The sequence below is a fragment of the Phascolarctos cinereus genome, unplaced genomic scaffold, assembly GCF_003287225.1.
Source record: "Phascolarctos cinereus isolate Bilbo 61053 unplaced genomic scaffold, phaCin_HiC Scaffold_4;HRSCAF=312, whole genome shotgun sequence".
NCBI classification, from domain to species: domain Eukaryota; kingdom Metazoa; phylum Chordata; class Mammalia; order Diprotodontia; family Phascolarctidae; genus Phascolarctos; species Phascolarctos cinereus.
Genome location: NW_027555847.1, coordinates 338,929,103 through 338,950,109, shown reverse-complemented (window position 1 = coordinate 338,950,109; position 21,007 = coordinate 338,929,103). Strand labels below are relative to the sequence as shown.

Below are 21,007 nucleotides of genomic sequence, written 5' to 3'. Positions count from 1 at the left end.
TATATTTATATTATATTATTTATTTATTTATTTATTTATTTATTTCCACCTAGTCATTCAATAAATATCTATTTACAAGGCTAATGATATGTATTCCTCAAGACCTGTAAAACCCCATGTAGTAAGCTGACACTATTTACTTAATAGCATCACAGTGGTCTGTCCACAAGAGATAAGCAAACTTTCAAAGAAATCCATTTCCTAGAAATTACTTTCACTTGAAGAATGTGACTCTTAACAAAGGGAAAAGGTTTTCAGATGAAAACTGCTAAGTGGAAAAGCAAGTTATGAGACTATTTTATTCCATTAGTTTTCCATATAGCCATTTTTATCTTTCCTTGGAACTGGTCCAAATTTGAGAAAACAATTGACATTTTGATGATCAACAACACAAAGTCACCACCTTGCCAGTGTTAACCTTATGCTGTTCAACCATTCAGTCTTTTTGTGAAATAGTGTCTGACTTAAAATAATGCCAAGTCTTCTTATTGCTCCAAATAAGAATAATCTAACGGGTGGATCTATGGGTTTCACATTTTAAGAAGAAAATCCAAGGACAATAAGAAAACATGTCACATGAGGAATATGTCTCAGGGACTCAGGATTATCTAGTCTGGATAATAGAAAGGGGAATGGGGGAAGGAGATAAGATAGCTCTCTAGAATTACTTAAAGGGCTGTCCTGCAGAAGGCATCAACTTCTTGTTTAATATTGTTCTAAAAAGTCTGAAGTGTGAAAGTGAAAAGGAGACTATCCATCAGAGATCCTGTAGGAGGAGTTCCTAAACAGGGAAGGGAGGGATGGAATTAAATGACCTCTCAGTTCTCTTGGAACATTAAGAAATTATGAAGATGCTCTTTCTGTGATAGCAAAAGAACAGGAAACCAAGGGAGTACCAAAACAGCTGAATAAGTTATGATCTATGAATGCTAAGGAACACCATTATGCTGTATGAAATGACAAATGGGATGGCTTCAGAGAAACTTGGAAAGGCTTTTATGTACTAATGAAGTGAGCAGGACCAGGTCATAAAGACTCTGAAAGACTTAACTCTGATCAATAAAATGACTAACTGCAAATCCAGAGGACTCATGATGAAACATGCTATATATCTCCAGATAGAAAGGTAATAGATTCAAGAAAACAGATTAAAACTCTTTCTTTTCCTCTTTTTTTTGGGGGGGCGGAGGCCAGTGAGAATTTATTTTGCTTGACATGGGGGCGGGGGAAGGGAGAGAATTCAGATCTGAAAAAAAATTTAAGATGCTATGCAACTTTTCATGCTTTGTTATAAGATATGAAAAACAGCTGGAGACAGAAAAATTTGCACCTCAATGTTCTTGACAGAGGCAAAGGAAAATGAAGAAACTGGAAAAAACCTCCTGGTAGCCACGCTAATTTGGCTAAGTAATAAAAAACATCCCATCATCTCAAGATTGTCCTTTTTTGGACTATTAACACAAAAGATAAAACTTAGAACATTAAATATGCAAAAGTTTCACCACAGGACAACATATTTCATACTCACCTTCCCTGATTAACTATTACTGAATTTCCCCGACATGGGAAGTTTTCAATGTAGCCATCACTACAGTTGAATTTTGTCCAATCAGGGTCACAGACAGCTAAAAAGTGGGGCCGAAGTCTACCTATGGAGTACTTGGCAATGTCTGTCAGGGACTGGCTAGCAGCTGCCCCAAACAGAAATGTCCCAACGGCTTTGTAAATAGTGGCTATGTAGTTGTTCCTGACAAAGGAATTTGAATGCAAGAGATTACAGTAAACGGACAGGGCTTCTCCAAGAATCATCTGAAAAAGAGAGACAAGAGATAAATAATTTTAAAAATTCAGTAACTAAAAAAATTAATAAAGTGAAAATTGTGATAAAATCACAACAAAGTAGCATTCAAAAATACAAATGACATTTTTCTACCAATGATACTCTATTTTAAACTATAAAAAGATCCTAAAAATCATTTTTATTTCTTTTGGATGCTTGTCAAGAAATTTTGGTTGAAAAAAAAAATTACGATTGAGACAATTTAAAACCTTTCTTTTTGCTGGTGCCCAGTGTTTAACACAGTGCCTGGCACGCAGAAAGTGCTTGTTGCCCTGTTCTTTTACCTCCGTTTTCATAGCTTTAAAAGGTTGATTATATTGCTGTCCTTTACGGGAAGTCCTCATTTTTCAAAGATTGCAAACTTTCCCATACTAGCCCATTAAAGACTAAATTGGAATGCCCTCTATGTGAAGTGTATTTTATTTTAAGTTCTATTTCATTTATCTTTGACCTTTCTCTGAAAGAGAAATGTCTGTTTTGCCAAAAGGGTGGCAATTTGAGGAAGTCAGAATCTGAAGTAAAAGAACAGGGACTGAATACGGTTGCCAAAAGTACAAGAGCATTTATTGAGCTGATGGTGCCTCTAAATTACGCCTTTCCAGATCTTTAAGCCAGATTTCCTTTAGGAAGTCTTAATAAAACAGTCACTAAAAACCTGCTTAGTTGTTTCTTCCCTTTCCTAAAAAAACATTTTCAAGCACATCTTTATCTTTTTTTGTGTGTACTTTTAGCAGAAATTAAGACCAGAAATTGGTCATTTTAACAGTAATAATTCTCAGTTAACACATGATGCAGACCAAATCTTCCCATAAATCCAACAACTGTGCGAGTTTTTCCAGATGTTTGCTATTTGTATATGAGGATAACAATATTACTAATAAGAAGAGCTTTAAGGGGGCAGCTAGATGGCGCAGCGGATAGAACACTGGCCTTGGAGTCTAGAGGACCTCAGTTCAAGCCTGACCTCAGACATATGACATTTACTAGCTGTGTAACCCTGGGCAAGTTACTAAACCCCAATTGCCTCACCAAAAAAGTAAAAACAACAACAAAAAAAAAAACAAAAAAACCCCTCAACATTGCAAAACTGAACTGGGCAGCTAGGTGGCGCAGAGGACAGAGCACAGGCCCTGAAGTCAGGAGTACCTGAGTTCAAATGAGGCCTCAGACCAAACACTTGACACTTACTAGCTGTGTGACCCTGGGCAAGTCATTTAACCCCAATTACCTTTAAAAAAAAGAGAGCTTTAAGAGGAGACTAGAATAAATAAGTTTTAAAGCAATGGATAGGAGTAAGGCACCTGAACCAAGAGCATCTTTACTGGAAAGATGAATTTTCAGTCAGATAATCTTGATTCAAAAATTCTGGTACCACTATTTACTAGTTTGTGTGATCAAGAAAAACTTGTTTTTGAACTCATGTCTCTCACCTGTAAAATGAGGAATTTGGACTACATAATCTTTGAGGTCCCTATCAGCTCTAAATCCTAGTTTTTAATGATCTTGAGGTCACAAAAGAACGCTTTCTAAAAATCAGTTAATTCCAATATGCTTGGAAACACAAAATAATGAATGACTATGAAAAAAAACATTTACTAAAAAATAAACTATGCTCTGACTACATGAGATAGAAAGACAAAGAGATACTCAGAGAATCAATGGAGAACCAATAATGTGTCACATTTGCTTTCATCAGTGGTTTTAATTGGTGAAAGGGAACAGGATAGGCCAAAGTTCATTTTCAGGTGGCAAGCCATTTATTAATCTCCATATCTTTAAATACACACATGATTTTAGTAAACAAATTACACTGCAGTTCAAATTCCATTTTTCGAGTGGGACTATCTATGTGATATAATTTAGAGGTAACAACCAATTACCAACCCCTTGCCAATGTCCTCCCCCAGGCAACTCAATGATGCCTGAGATTCTGGAATTAGATATTCATTTCTTTAAGCAGACTGAGACCCTAGAGGAATGGGATCTTAATCCTTGTATACCCCCCTCAAATGTAGTGCACTACAAAGAATAGGGACTCAATACAGGGGTGTGGGGGATGGGTATGGACAGAGCCTGGAGGTCCCTGGGAAGGCAGGGCTCACCTGAAGGGAGGCTCGCTTGATTCTCTAAGAACCCCAAGTGTCTCCCTCTTGTGGAAGATTCTACTTAACAAATACCCTTTAAGCCAGGCATGGTTGCCTCCTTTCTTCATTCACTGGCACTCAAAGTAGATCTATTATGAGACACTAAGGTGGCCAATATTTAGGATGACTCATTGAGATCCCTTTATCAGCAAAAGCCACCATGGTTAACTGATGCCTCTGAGTTCTTCAGGACACACCTCCTTAACCTCATACCTCTCCCATCCACTCTAACCTCTGTCCTGCCCCCAACCCACCCCACCACTTACCAAATCTCACTGCAACATCTAATTACCACTGGGTCCCATCCTTACTACTGAACCAGCTTACCACCCACCAGACTCCCTTCAGGCCCTACCCAGGCCATGACCAGCCATCCTTTACCTCCCTCAGGTCCACAAGCTAGAACCTGGCCCAGTGAAGTGCTAGCTCACAATTTGCTTTTCCCCTCCTATTTTCTGATTCTTTCTGGGACTTCAACATTGCTTAAGAATTTTTTTTATTGCTCTCATCAGTTTCATGGAATACTCCCTCTATTACTAACCGTATTACTACCCAAATGCTACCCATTCTTCACAGTTCAGCCCCAATGACACCTATTTCTCTTTTTAAACAGTATTTCATTTTCTCCAATTTCATGTAAAGACAATTTTTTAATGTTCTATTTTTTCCCACTTATAAATAAAAACAATTTTTAACATTCATTTTTAAAAATCTAAGTTCCAAATTCTCTCCTTCTGTCCTTCCCCTCCCCAACTCACTAAAGGTCAGCAATTTGATACAGGTTCTATATATGCAGTCGTGCAAAACATTTCCATGTTAGTCAATGACACCTGTTTCACAAGTGGTTTCCCTAGACTAGGAACGTTTTCTATCTAAAATCTCACAGGGATTTATTTCATTTGCACCTGCTTCAAGATTCCTACAGAGAACATATCCCTTGTTCAAGTAATGACAAATTTCTGAGCAAATGCAGTATAATTCAACTAGATTTATATATGTACAGTAAGTTTTTTCACTAGGAATTCAGAGCAGAATTCAACGAAATCACAGATCTGGTCCAAAAAAGCCTCTATTTAAGTAGCTAGTATTTTCTCAGAATGATATTCCTAATTTAAAAAAAAAAAGCTATCCCTTTAAGAAATATTAGTTACTTTCACATTTTGACTGTCAATTCCAGAATGTAAAGATTTTTTTCTGGCAGCTAAGCAATGAGGTTAAGTGACTTGCAAGGTCACACAGCTAGTAAGTGTCAAGTATCTGAGGCAGGATTTCAACTCAGGTCCTCCTGACTTTAGGGCCGGTTCTCTACTGAGCCACCTAGTTGCCCCTCAAAGATTTTTAAACTAAGTCAATTCACTGATTTCCAAACCAGAGTAAAAAAGTAAAGAAATATAACTTGAAGGAGATCTCTTCATAAAAAGGATAGTCAATCACTAACTATACAATTACATAACAGTCCAGGGAGGATGAGTTTGTAGTAAAGTACCTAGTTACTAACCATAAGATTAAATACTTTTTTAAACTAATTTATTTCGAATTATCAACAATCACTTCTATAAATTCCATAAAGTTCCATAATTTTAAATTAAATTTTCCTCCACCTCCCTCCCCAAGAGGGTGTGCAATCTCATATAGTAAACACTTTTTAACAATATTAATTATTAGGAGGCTTTCAGCACTGGGCTGAAAAAATGTACACTCTGACCACACTACACTTAAAACAGTTTCCCCATATTAGGGATTCATGTCTGTGTTGTTTTCAGTATTAACATAAATCAAGGGATAAGTTATTTACATTTGTAGTGTTTTCTCTAGATGACATGTTAATACCAAATGTTCAGCAAATTATCAACCCAAAACATGACCAAAGAAAGTCCTCTCCCAATAAACCTGTATTACTACTATTTGATATTTTTTTCATCTATTTACAAATTATCCACTAGAGAAAAAAATTCCATGTTCTGTTTTCTACAAATAAGCTGCTACAAGATGAATTAGGGGTTAATTTGTGGCCTTCATATCCACCAAAGGAACTTAAGTACTTATTTTAATTATGTACAAAAATGTGGTTTCCACTCCTCTCTTTATGGCATTACCTGGAAATGCTCTCTGAAGGAAACATGCTTTTTCTAGGGGTCAAATGAAACTTAAAACAGAATTAGCAATTTTCCCTCCCTCTTCACAAGTTCTGAGAAAGCTTCGAATCTTAGCACTGGTTTGGGTAAGCAAATAGCTCTCGTGTGCACATAGTTGCAGTTCCCCAACTATCAAATTATCATAAAGGAATAGCCTATCTAGATTTTAAATATTCTATAGGTATGTTATGCATTTTATGGATTATTTTAAACCTGACCACAGAATCTCAAAGAGCTCAGGACTGAAAAGGGGATCACAGGAGCCCCCTAAATCCAATTCTGCTCTCCAACATGGCAAAGAAGTGATCATCAGCCTTCAGTGGAAGATTTCTACTGAGGGGAAACCATCACCTTCCAAAGCAGAGTAATACTTTGGCTGAAATTATAATTTTTCTTTTAAAAAACTGTGAATAGGATATTATATTTCAAATATCTGAGATGTGGAAAATAAATATGAATCAACATACAATCTACCTTCATAATAAAGTTAGTCCACTACTTGATTATTCTTTTGTACCTACTTTTTGAAAGAGAAAAACTGACAGATTAATTCTACTACATATCTGGTGTTAGGCTGCAAAGTGACACAGTGGGTAGAGCACTGGGCCTGAAGACAGGAAGGCCTGACACCAAATCCCATCTCTAGGGACTAATCAAGTAACCTTGGGCAAGCCACTTGTCCTGTTTGTCTCAGTTTACTCATCTGTAAAAGGGGAACAATAATAATAGCACCTACCTCTTGAGATCAAATGATATGATATTTGTGAAGTGCTTACACAGGGCATGGTACCTGGCAGAAACTATATAAATGCAACTATTATTGTTAATTTATTATTTATCTCCAACTGCTTCTGAGGAACATTGAGTTAATTTGCTTCTAAGGTTTACATATATTTAATAGATGAGACACTAACTCAAGGCAAATGACCCAAAAAGACATACTTCAAGAAAAGTAGATTTAACTTACAATGATTATACTGAATGGAATCATTATTCCACCTAATAATTCATAAGATATGGTGTCTTCTTTGTAAGGATACTTGATGGACTCATCATTACAGAATACTCCTCGCTGGAAGGGGGTATGCCTTGAAGTAAGAATTGCAAAAGGCAATCCAGCTAGCAAAGGGAATAAATAAAAAAACAAAACATTAAAAAGGAAACGTTAAAGCTAATGGTGATTATTGTTCCATGAGTAGGCTGAGAAAGGTATGCCATAGGAGATAAAGAAGAGATCACACATAAGAAAAAAAAAAAAGCAAGCATGCAACAGCAGAGTCAGAAAGTTATCATCTGTTCAAGGTATTCAGGGGTCTCTTTCCTACCAGAAACAAGACTCAAGGTATTTCCCTTGGCAACCTCCTCTCTGTTTCGGGACTACACAGACCAAATCAATTTCAGAATCTTTCTGTTCCTGGGGGACGGCTGTGTAAATGGGAGATGTTCTGTCCTGCTTCCCAGCCAGTCACCAGACAGACAGCAAAGAACATGCCCTCCCTTCAGGAAAAGGAGTAAAACCTAAAACTTAAAAATTTTCTTAGAATCTTTCCAAAGTTAAAAGAGAGAACAAAGGAAAAGGAAAACTTCACAGGCCCTACATAAGACACATACTTACACAATTCCCATAAAATATCAGTGACTGGCTAAGCTATCAGAAATCCAACTGTTTTCCCTTTTTCATTTATTTCTTAGATTTTCAGAATCACTTGATGAGGAACTTTTAAAAGCTTGCACTCGGCATTTTAAAAGGAAGGATGGAGATGTACAAGTTGCTCTTTCCTACTCAGTCTTACTGCTCCATATCACTGATTATGCACCAAGAGGGTGAAGGGGAAGAGGAATGGTCCCCTCTTTTAAAAAAAAATTTTTTTTTTTTTTAGACAATTGGGGTTAAGTGACTTGCCCAGGGTCACACAGCTAGTAAGTGTCAAGAGTTTGGTCTGAGGCCAGATATGAACTCAGGTCCTCCTGATTTCAGGGCCGGTGCTCTATCCCCTGCTGCCACCTAGCTGCCCCTCCCCTCTCTTCTTGAAGCAACAAGCTTGGGTCTATTGTCACCAGCTCTCTCTACCCCCAGGCCAAGCCCTAAGCCCTGTCCTTGAAATCCAGTTAACATTTATTATCAGAAAATCATATATTTAGTATGAAAAGGACCTTAAAAGCCATTTAATCCAATCTTCAAATTCTACAAATAAGGAAAATGAAGCCCAGAGAGAGTAAGGGACTTGTCCAAGGTCACAAAAGTAGTAATAAGGCAAAGAGCTAAGATTTGAACAGAGATCCTAACACTGAATCCAGTCTGTCAAGGAAAAGTCTCAAATTATATTTACTAAAAATACAGATGTGTCAATCGCTCCAAGCCAAAGTGAAAGGTAACGGTATCATGTCACATTTCATTTATGCCCCCTTAATATGATTTTAACTATTACCACCACTTTCCCTGAGACCCAGATGAAAACAACCAAGGCCAAAGACACTTGAGAATAGCCATGTTAACAAGACCACAAATTCTGTTTCCCTCCCAGGCCCCTGGCCATCTTTGAGTAGAGAAGGGGCCCACCAGCTTCGGATGAACCGCCACCAATCAGCTTAAGGTACACCCATGAGCCCTGCGGTCTGGTTGTATGCCCACACCACCAGTCCTTCTGCCTAGTCCTCAAAGCCATCATCATAGCAAGTAACTGCCCAGAGACAAAGGCAACTGTTTTAGGGGGTGCTAAAGCCACAGCTACTCAAGACCCAAAAAAGAAAGTTGCCAACAAAGATCTTGGCAATATCAAAAATGGATCTGATTTTACCAGATGAAATATCACTAGATACCTATCCATCTGACTTGCAGCTGAAACCTTCTATGTATGTGTTTTCACCTACATGGAAGCATACTTTAAAATCACCTTTTTAGATCCTCTAGAAATAATATTATTTCCTCCAAAACCTTTCCCAGAATGGGGGAAAAAAACCCTTTTCTGAGGAAAGGTAGGTAGATGGTATAAATCCAAGACAAAAGGAAAAAGAACCTTTCATTAGGTGGATAGATTAATTGATAAACCAGACAGCTTAACAAAGAATAAGAACCTCTCTAGCCTAGCCTTTCTCCACCCTAAGACACTATATGGGCAACCTCCTCCATCTATCCCCTTAGAGTAGGGATCTGCTCACCTGCAAGTTCCCTCTTCCATTCAAAAGCAGGCACTCAAAGTGGCTCCTATTCAATTTGTATTCCCAAACAGAAATATGTAGGAGAAAGTCCATTATTCAGGAGGAAGTGGAAAAACAACTAAGGAGATACAGAGGAAGTCATCCAAGAGAAACCAGATAAAGATGTTTGCTCAATTCTAAACTAGACTGTGTTTTAAGATTATTTTTTCCTTGATAAAAATTCCTATAAATATTACCTTAAATTAATTTGAAGTAGTATCATGTTAGAAGGGGGTGGAAGGGAATTACATGCCAGTTTGAACATTTCTCTCCAAATTAGAAATGACTTGAATATTAATGATAAATTAAATAAAACTTTCTGATGAACCGCTGCCTAAAAAACAGAGTACCCATAATGAAGAATCAATAATATAACCTCAAGGCCCTAGAATCTCAGTGACTCAAAGGATGAGAGTGTTCTTCTAAAGAAAAAAGGAGGGTCGGTAGGGTTCTGGAATAGGGAAAAGATAGTGAGTTCAAGGTTTGTACATATTGAATTTGAGATGCCTTCAAGACATTATTAGATTGTAACTTCTTGAGAGCAGAGATCATCTTTTGCCTCTTACAGCAGATCTGTGGTTTAGCACAGAGCCTAGCACATAGTAAGCACTTAATAAATGTTCACTGGTTGAATGACATCCAATTTAAAATATGCAATAGGTGGTATGAGATGCATGACTGGGGTGGCTCAGAAGAAAGATGGAACAGATCACAGATTTGTGTGAGTCACCTGTAGACAGAAGATAAACTCATGAGAAATAGAGACTGAAAAAGTAAAAAAAGAGGGAGAGAGAGAGAGAGCGCGCACAGGACAAAGCCTAGACGGTGATAATGATAGCACAAATACCATTTCAGTTAAAAATCAGTACTTGATAAAAACAGGATGTTACCAAGTGAAAATGACAGCTAATAAGCAGAAATGTCACAGCTAATGATGTTCAATGAGCCTTTTCTATAATTTTCATTGCATTTAGGAATGTTAATTTGTTTATAACAGGAGAAACATTGGCATGTTTTTTCTCCCATTATTCAGGGAGATTTTTTTTCCTTTAAAATAATTTTCATTCTCTTTTTAAAAAGATATATTTGGTTTAACCAGGTCCATCCCAGGAAAAATGAACTTACGATTGCAGCTAACTTTTACCTCTAATGAAACAGAAAAAAGAATACGTCAACTCCTTCACATAGATGGATGACAAGTACAGGACATGTTCATTCTTAGTCATTCTTCTGGTAATAGTGACAGGTTTGGGCTGATCCATCCACAACTCACTTGCCCATTCTTCCTTGTGATCTGTGGCATATACCTGGCAGACAGCTGGCCAGTGAGAGAAAGGGCAAAGCCCCCACAGGATCAAACCCATGACCGTAACCTCATTCACACAATGCTAGAAACCAAGTCTAATCATCTGTTGCTGACAGTACTGCTTACATACATAGTCTGCTGTTCCTAATCAGCTCTAAAATCTGCTTCTGCTCACAAGGATTATTACCTGATGATACCCTAGCAGCACAAAAGGAAATTTTCAAATAGAGTATAAGCTGGTGAGAAGAGGTAGATCTGGGGCTTACTGGGAAGGGTAACAACAATTTTGTTTAGCTGTTTTTCAGTCTTCAGTCAGAAGAGTCCTGTCTGACTCTTCATGACCTTATTTGGGGTTTTCTTGTTAAAGATACCAGAGTAGTTTGCCATTTCCTTCTCCAGCTCATTTTACAGAAGAGGAAACTGAGACAAACCAGGTTAAGTGACTTGCCCAGGGTCACAGGTAGTAAGTGTCAGGTCAGATTTGAATTAAGAAAGTTGAGTCTTCCTGACTCTAGGCTCAGCAATTCTAGCCACCCAGCTGCCCCAGTAATAATATGTAAGCCTTAAATGAATAATTATCAAGGACTGCACTCCAGGATTTAAGATCTAACAATGAAAGGATGATTGCATATAACTATACCCTGCTACACAAAAAAATGACTAAAAGCTAAGCAGAAGAGGACAGATAATGAAATGCAGTCAGTGCTGTTAGATTTACTGGGTAACAATTGCATTGTAGGTAGGGAAGAAAAGGCTCAAAAGAGTTCTCTGTAAGAAGATTCCTAAAAATTCCTTCCTAAAAGTTCCAGAACCTGACCCAAAAAATATCTCCAAACAAGATTGTCTACCTAGATGGAGACTGCCCCTTAGGAAGTCAGAAAAATATGATTTTATTATAGATGGTTCCCATTCATATCAGTATGACAAAAGTTGCTTCTTCAATATTTTAAAAAATGTAATTTCATTAGCATTCATATTCCCTGAGGGAGCACAGTAAAATATCCTCCCTTCAAACTTTAATAGACAATCTCAGAGTAGTGGCCAAGCTTCCTTATTAGAAGCCTCTCCAAACTCAAAAAGCTGACACAGAGGCCTGGGCAGAGTCCATAGGAATATTGACACTTCAATAGCAAAGAACCTAGAGGCACCTCTATGCCACAAGGTAACATTATTCTAGTACTCTAGTGGAGGTGATTCACTGCTAAACATTTTTTTCAAATAAAAATGGTCTTAAAGGATTCTGAGGTCTCATGTAAGATAATAACGTTCTAGTTTTCTCCCAAGAAATTTTTAGTAGCTAAATTTTTGGGTTATGCCCTAAATGAGTTTTAATGTGTGAAGACGTTTACAAAGAAATGAGTGAGGGTTTTAAACATACCAATTTTTTCTACTCAGATTGATTTTATAAAATTTACTTTATCTGAACAATCCAAATTGCCTACTTTATCCAAACGCTGACCTACACTCGAAAAAGACTTCTCCCAAGTTTTGCAAAAATAAAATGGCACCTTGTCCAGCTTAATTTTATTTCATGGTGTCCTATTAATTGTTTATTTTTGAAATATAATGTGCTTACTTATAAAATCCTTCTCAGTAATGTTACATTTACAAATAGAGTATGTACTGCCTTAGTTCATGTTAACTATTTTTAAAAATTGTGATCTGTTTCCACACCAGTAGATGACAAAGTGCATTACTCAATGCACAGGATTTTCAAACGCCATGACATAAACCAGGCAATTACCCTGAAGTACAAATAATTATATCTTTAGATGTGGTAATAATACTGCAATACCTAAACAGTTCTCCATCCTTTAAACTAAACCTGTGATTCAACTTGTTGCATCTATACCAAAAACTGACCCTTCTCAGCGAATGAGCTATTACATTTGTAAAAACAGAAGGCTTTATTGATAAATTCTTAAAAACTGATGGGTCATCTATCTATCACATTCAAACACTTCCCAATCACCTCCTGACTTCCTTGGATTTTTTCAAATATCAGCTAAAAATCCTACCTTCTGTAAGAAACTCTCCCCAGTCCCCCTTAATGCTAGGGCCTTCCCTCTGTTGATTATGCCCAGTTTGTTATCTTATCTTATCTTGGCTATACACATTGTTTCCACATTCCTTCCCATCAGACTGTGAGCTCCTCCAGGGCAGGCAGGAGCTGTCTTCAGCCTTTTTTTGTATCACTAGAGCTAAGCATAATGCCAGGCATGTAGTAGGCACTCAATAAATATTTGAGGATCCAACCTATCCCTTAGTTCCCAGGAGAAGAAAGCATAACTAGTTATTTTTACCTCTTTTAACATTAAGATTCTCCCAAAGAGATCATACAAATGGGAAAAGTACCCACACGTATAAAAATATTTATAGCAGTTTTGTGGTATCAAAAAATTGGAAATTGAAAGGATGCCCATCAATTGGGGAATGGCTGAACAAGTTCTGCTATAAGAAATGACGACCAGGTGGACTTCAGAAAAACCTAGAAAGACTTGTATGGACTGATGCTGAATGAAGGGAGCAGAACCAGGAGGACATTGTACACAGTAACAGCCCCATTGTGTGATAACTGACTTTGATAGACTTAGCTCTTCTTAGCAGTGCAAGGTTCTAAGATATCTGCAAAGGTCTCATGATGGAAAATGCTATCCATATCCAAAGAAAGAACTATAGAGTTTGAATGAAGATCGAAGCATTCTATTTACTACTTTTTCTTCTTCTGTTTTGTTTTGTTTCATCTTTCTGGTGGTTCCTCCTATTGGTTCTAATTCTTCCTTACAACATCACTAATGTGAAAATGTTTAATAGGAATGTATATATATAGCCTATATCAGATTGCATGCTGTCTTGGAGAGGGAGGCTACGAGGAGGGGAGGGGGGAAGAAACAAACAAACAAAAAAACCACCATAAATCTGTCTCTGGACATAAGAACTCTCCAACACACTGGATGGAAACCAGTGGCTGTTTCCTAACCACCATGTCTCTAAACTGGGGATTCTAAGCAACATGACTTAACCCTCTTAACTGCGCTTTAGTGGATTACTGAGTCTTCCTAGGTTCCAAGAAAGTTATCATATATATCTCAGTGAGGGAAAGCCAATGGGATGTTCCCCTTTGCCCTTCAACATTTTCCTCCAAAGTCTTGAGTCTTGTGAATAGTTCATATGCTAATGGCTGCCTCTTACACCTTATGCTGACCCAATTTCAATGCTTCAGATATGTTTACTTTAATTCTCACACTTCCATCTAGGAATGGAGAGCTGAAGGTCACAGAGAAAAAGGGAAATCCTTCCCTAAAAAGAAGAGATTAGATTCAGGCTAACCTTCAGCCTCTAGGCATGTGCCTGGCAAACCAATCAGATAATCTAGTTCTGTTAGACTCACTCTTTTAAACTCTTGTTATCTACAAACTGATTAGTCATTTAGCACACCCATTCAAAAGGTAATTCTAAATTTCAATAAAACAGAGGGACCCAGCTACTAGAATAAACTGAAAATGAAAACAATGCTTCAGTTAGGCACCTGTCCTCTGAATGAGCAAAGGATGCCTTCTATCTATTACACATAATTAAAAATACATTCAGAAGAAAACAAAAGGTTGGGTGGGTGCAGGGTGTGTACTCTAGTCTTCACAACAGTGACTCATATTCTATTTAAATTACAGAAACCAACAGAATCCAGTAATTTCTACTTATGTATTTTAAATTATATATGTATTTTTAAAGAATCTCAATTTTAAAGTCATTCAAGATTCTGTTCTTAACAACACAGTAAGTAGTAACCTAAAACAGAATTCATAGTGTACGTACCTGACCTTAAAGGTAAGATCAAGTATATACAACATGTACCTAAAGAAACCTCTGACATCCTATTTCAAGATTTAAAACTGTCAAAATTTCCAACATTTTCAAATTTAAAACGATTAACATTTTAACTGAAGAATTTTCTAGATGTCTTCTACATAACTGGGTAGCTTACTATACACCAAGTCCTATGTTGCACACTAGTTATTCTTAGCAATTCAAACACTTTAAAAATATTTTTTTCAAAAAAAATAGCAAGCTATTTTTTCAACAGATATAAAAGGATGAAAGGATTAGGTATCTTCTTAGTAGTCATCAAGTCTAATCATCTCATTTTACAGAGGAAGAAACTTTTGAAGGCCAGAGTGGTTAGTAAGTACTTTGCCTATTAGTCAGTTAGGTACTTGCAAGTTACTCTTACCTGCCCATTTTATAACGCCCACCATTTTCAGGGGTCTGCATGCCTGGAATTCTTGCCACATCTCTACTTCTGGGCTTCCCTGAAAGCTCCCTTCAAGTCCCAGCTAAAATCAAATTTTCAAGAAGTCTTTCCTGATTCCCCTTCATGCTAGTGACTTCCCTCTGAGATGTTCCCCAATTTATCCCATATCTTGTGTACACAGAGTGGTTTGCAGTGTCTCCTCCACTAGAATGGGATCTTGAGAACTGCCTTTCTGCCTTTTTATGCATCTCCCACATCTCACACATAGGTTTGATAACGTTATATTTAAGGCCAAATAGGAAAGTAAGTGACAGGGATGGGATATGAACCCTGATCCTCTGCCACCAAAACCCAGTCTATTGGACCAATCTTCTTCCCCAAGGGAATAATATGAATTATACAAAATTATACCTATCAATTAGCCTTGGAATTCATCGTTGATTTATTTATGAGATCCTGCCAATTTAAAGATTCTTTCACTCTATCTTTTTTTGAAGCAGATTTACCTTCCCATATTTTAGCTAGTTAAAATTAATTTATATTCTTTATGTTACATAGGAATATGTATACACACTGGCAGGGGGAGGGAGGTAGCCTAAAATCACATCCTGTACATACATATGTATGTGTGCATATACATGGTACATTATGTATGAATACAGAAGATTATGTGGAAACCCAGAGGCACAAAATGGCTGGTCAAGAGACTTCTTTGAAGTGCCTTCCCTACTCCCTCTTAAAAAACAAAACAAAACACTAAAGTGTCAGCATTCCACACAACCTTAGAGTTGAAAAGGGTCTCAGATCTAGATCCAACCAAAAATCTCCAAGAAACGGGTCATCTGGCCTGCCTTCAACTGAAGACCTCCAGTAAAAGAAAATCCATCACTTCCCAAGCCACTCCATTCCCCTTATGAAAAACTAGCCAAACTATATTCATAATTTTTTTATTTATATATTTCAATAATTAAATTATAACCCAAATACATTCCTGGTGCCTATTTCTGAACGAGCTATTTTTGAAGCCACCAGGTAAAGGTGCAAAAAAAAAAATGTGCCAATGTTCAGCTTCTTTCTGTCCTTATTTTTAGACAGTAAAATAAAGCTGTAAACATTTTCATTGTGAGATATTTATGACATTTCATTTCATACACTAGTCCATGATTTAAAAAATAGGAAGCAAATCAAAATCAGTTCCAAAAGGAACAGTCAGACCACCTAAAAGCATGGGAGCACCCAGAACTAGCAAAAGATGAAGGATGGTAAACACATGAAAGCTAATGAACACATAACAAAATTAGAAAAAGTTAGGAACTATGCATTTTAATTGTATTTAAATATGTACGTGCCTAATATGTAGGCATTGTACTAGGTTAGGGATAAAAAACACAAAAAATGAAAAAAATTCCTTCTCTTCAGGAAGCTTTTATTTTACTTGTCCCTTCAAAGATTAATTAACAAGTCACTCTGAAATAAAACAAAGGTATACATATCTCTGCTAATTTATTCAATCTTTCTTTCATCCCTACAATACATAAAGGGTATCTCAACTCCTTCCATTTCCTTGACTTAGCTTTCTGCTGAATAGAGTAAGAGGAGTTAGATAAATATTTGTTGAAATTGCCCATTGTCAAGAAAGAAACTTGTGTGAAAAAAGCTCTTGAACACTATCAATTTGGAAATGGCTGAACAAGCTGCTGTATGTGATTGTGATGTGAAACTATTGTGTTATGAAGAAATGATGAGCATGATGCTTTCAGAAAAATCTGAAAGACTTACATGAACTGATGCAAAGTGAAATGAACAGAACCAGGAGAACACTGTACACAGTAACAGCAATATTGAACTGCAAACGACTTAGCTATTCCCAGCAATATTAAGACCCAAGACAATTCTGAAGGACTTATGATGAAAAATGCTATCCATCTCCAGAGAAAGAACTGATGGAATCCGAATTGCAGATCAAAGCATATTGTTATTTTACTTTCTTCACTTTTCTTGGGGATTTTTTCTGTGTTTTCTTTCACAACATGACTAATATTGAAATGTTTTACATGACTGCACACATATAACCTTTATTAAATTGCTTGCCTTCTCAAAGAAGGGAGAGCGGAAGGGAGAGTAGAAGAGAATTTGGACCTCAAAAATTGTAAAGAAAAGAAAAAGGTCAAAAATAGTTTGCCATGTAATGGGAAAATATTAAAATTCAAAAAAAAAATCTTGTTGAAACTCATCCTTCTCTATCTTTACCCATAGCCAAAAAGCCTTTTCTAATCTTCCTCTCTTCCACTCACTGTGACAGGAAAAAAGTGGGAGGTGGAAGAATGGAGAAATAATATTCAACATGTCTTTATCTAATTATCTAATTTATCTAATTTACAGGCACTTTAATCCTTCAGGCACTTTTTCTCCTTCTCTCTCCCCATGAGGAAGGCACAAACATCTGGAAATCAAAGTCCTATGCCATAGGACCACAGGATTTAAAGCCAGAAAGGCTGTTCTCCCCTAAATTAGAATAAAATATTTTTCCCATTTGTTCAGAAGTAAGCAGGGAATATGACCTGAGGCAGGTGGGTAGAAGAATAAGCCTCGATTCAGGAAGACCTGAGTTCAAATCTGACCTCAGGAATTTAGTAGCTTAGCTGTATGACCTTGGCCAAGTCACTTAACCTGTTTGCTTCAGTTTCCTCAACCATAAAATGAGGATAATAATAGCACCTACCTCCCACAGTTTTTGTGAAGATCAGATTATTGAAATTATTATTTTAATTGCAAGGCGCTTAGCACAGTTCCTGGCACATTAGGCGCTATATAGTGCTACCTTATCATTATCATTATTATTTCCAAAATCCAGTTAGCACAGTGCCTAGGACCCAGGAAGCACTTAACAAATAACCCTTTAGCTTCAGTCTCCTCATCTGTAAAATAAAAATAAATACTAAAACTACCTAACTAACAAGTCCGCAGCAAGGCTCAAATTAGATAATCAATATCAAGTGCTTTATAACCATAAAGCACTGTAAAAGTCTGAGCTACTGTTACGCTTCACTTTTTTTAACAGAATCTAGGTATAATTATTATATTCCACTGTAGTTACTGCTAGTAAACTTTCTGCCAGATTGCCTCTGACAATAGTCTCAAGTCTGCTTCAAATAAATCTCTTACAATGATCTCATCACCTCAAGCAGATGAGCACTCACTCCCTCACCCTCCTTCCAAAGCCTTCTTTCCTTTCTGTTCCCTTCTCCTGGCTTGGACACAGTCTTTTGTCCCTATCCAGCAAGAGGGAACTCAGAATGCCCTCACGTCTACTCTCCACCTTTCCAATGTGGGAGGATGAGCCCATCTAGGCACCCTGTGCTATAGAGCAGACATGGTTACTCACACCTTTTAAATGAGTAGCAAGTTACAGGATCATAGATTTAAAGCTGGAAGAGACCTTAGAGCCCTTCTTCATTTTACAGGTGAGGCCACTACATGACTTGCTCAGGATCACTAGTAAGGGAGAATGCCTACTCAGATTTTCCTCTTTTACTACCTAGTAACCAACCACAATCCTTCAACAAAGATAGAGGCTCCAGGGGATCTACTATCTGCCATACCACTTTGTCCTTAAGTCCTCTGAAGCTTTACTTTCTGCCCTGAAACCAGGCCGCCAAACCCTGGGGCACTGCCGGTGACTTGCCCGTGTACCCTAAGGATCCTTAAGCCTTGCTATGCACCTATAACCTGAGAACTTCCAGGCCTTTCTATCAGCACTGCAACTTTCCTGTGTGGGCTTCCCCAGGTAGAGGGTCACCTCCTCCAGTCTGTATCCGCAGAGCTTAGCACAGTATCTAGCACAAAGCAAGCTATTAAAAATTCTGAACGACAAGAAAGCTAGTGCAAATAAGTCCAACCATCAAATTTCTAAGTATGAAGTACAGATGAAAGCTGAAAAGTAAAATGTCTTGTAAGGCCACAACAGGATAGTTAGGGTCATTAAAAAAATTTTTTAAACACAAACAAAACCAAAATGCTCCAAGAAAAATTTCCCTTACAGGTAGGTAAATGGAGCACTGAGATCAAAAGAATTCTTAAGTGCCATGAAAAGTCCATATAAATCCAGACACCTAAGTATGAAATAGCCCACCACAAATGACACATATTTGAGGTCTGGCTCTTCATCCAACAAAACACTCTGAATAAAAAATGTTGTCCTTTCTCCTTCCTCAAATTATCTGTGCAAATGTTCTTTGTAAGCACTGCAGGGGCTGTCTCATAGCAAGTAAAAACTTACTGTTTTTCATTATGTTTTTATATCCGTAGGTCCTAACACAGTGTCTTGAACACAGCAGGCAGTTTTAATATATTCTTATTTAAACTGATGAATGAAGAGGCACTGAATGTTTGCTGAGTGGACTGAATGAAGATCTCAATCCCAGATGCAACAAGGATTAAATCCTCCAAAAACGGCACCGAACTCCTTACAATGAAATACCTGACAAAAACTGGCCTCTCCGAAACGAGTTTTTCTGACCACTTTAGAATGAGGTACTTTTTTTCTTTGAAAGAGGGAAAAATTAAGAACCTGGGAAGCCTAAAAAGTAACCAAGTGTCCTTGAAAGCTTTGGGAGATGCTACAAGGGAGACCCAAATTAAACTGTTTCAGGAGAGAGTTTCATTTATATAAGGTAAAACCAATTGAAGACAGGAATGCCAACATAACAGAGAAATGAGAGGACTCTTTAAAAAAATTATGTATAACAAAATGTATACTTTAATTTTGTTATACATCAAAGGCAACATGATTATTTCTCACTATGCCTTTGGAATACATTGTAGAATATTAGCAGTTAACTTTTAAGACAGAGTTTTCCCAAAAATTTCTGAGAAAATACTGGTAGACATGCGAATAAAGATATCAAACATTCCCTAAAGCCATGTTTATTAGGGTGTAACAAAATGTATGAGATTAAACAAGGTCAGCTGAATGTAAGGTTTGGAAGAAACCGCAGTTGACTGGCATTTCAGCATGATTTCTCTTTGTAAAACTAAATCAGAATAGAATAAAAGAGATACAAAGTATTTTGCAGCATATACAAAAGGTGATTGTATTGCCAAGGCCACTACTTAGACACACTTGAACTGGACTTTCATTCTATTATGTTCACATTCAAAGGACCAATGGGGACTAAGGATGAAAGTAGTTTTGTAAATCTTGCCTACCAAAATGCCAAGAGAATCCAGTCGAAGGGTGATCAGAGAAGCACTGCCCATTTAATCCCGTATTAACAGTAATCCAATAAAGACCCTTTCTGATGTACATATCTATACACCATTAACACAAAATTTTGTCTAAAATATACATACGGGAATCAATACTTTATCACCAAAATTGAGGGTTTTATGACTAAAACTGAGTCATAGGTCGTTATTCTTATTTCATAAAGGGGGGAAAATTTTTTTAAATGTCTTTTATCATGTGTAACCTTTGTTTCCTAAGCATTGTTTAAGTGGTTTGGTAAAAATCGGGCTTTCGAATCAAATGAGTTTGAGGCAGAGAGACTTTAGAAATAATTCAGCTGAAAATTGAGGAAATTAAGATCCCAAGGGGCTAAATGACAACTAATGTCACACAACTAGTTAAGTAAAAGAGCAAGAAAAAACCCAGTCACTTGGCTCTCAGTCTTATAATTTTTTTTTTCTAACAGTGCATCTTTAAGTGTTACTTTAACATTTTTTTAAATTTTGAATTCTAAATTTTCTCCCTCAAGCCCCTCCCCAACATTGAGAGGGTAAGCAACACGATAGCAATTATACATGTGAAATCATACAAAACATATTTACATATTAGCTATGTTGCCAAAAAAAAAAAAGGTCAGGTAGATAATATTTTTCATCATGAGTCCTTTGGAACATCAGCATATTTGATCAGTTGATCAGAGTAGCTAAGTCTAACACCCATAGTTGAACTACCAAAACTGATGTAAAAATCGTGACCATTTTATGAATCAATACATTAAATCTTTCCCTGATGACTGGAGGAGAAAAGGAGATGTTTATTCCTGCTTGTTCAGGTCAAAGTTCTGGAGAGGGCCACCAAGTAGATGCCTCCTCTTCTCCTCCCACTCTATATTCAACGGTGATCTA

The 21,007-nt window shown here is 37.1% G+C and overlaps 1 protein-coding gene across 3 annotated transcripts in view; it reads right to left on the bottom strand.

Moving 5' to 3' along the window:
* The window catches only part of PLPP1 (phospholipid phosphatase 1), a 111,544-nt gene that overhangs the window by 45,337 nt on the left and 45,200 nt on the right, over positions 1 to 21,007 (bottom strand). For 2 of the 3 annotated variants that reach the window (XM_020997228.2, XM_020997243.2), the window contains exon 3: positions 1,529 to 1,809. In XM_020997228.2, the coding sequence (XP_020852887.1) occupies positions 1,529 to 1,809 (281 nt within the window). Of the gene's footprint in view, positions 1 to 1,528; positions 1,810 to 7,086; positions 7,239 to 21,007 lie in introns of all 3 variants that reach the window. The other variant, XM_020997237.2, reaches the window with a different exon arrangement.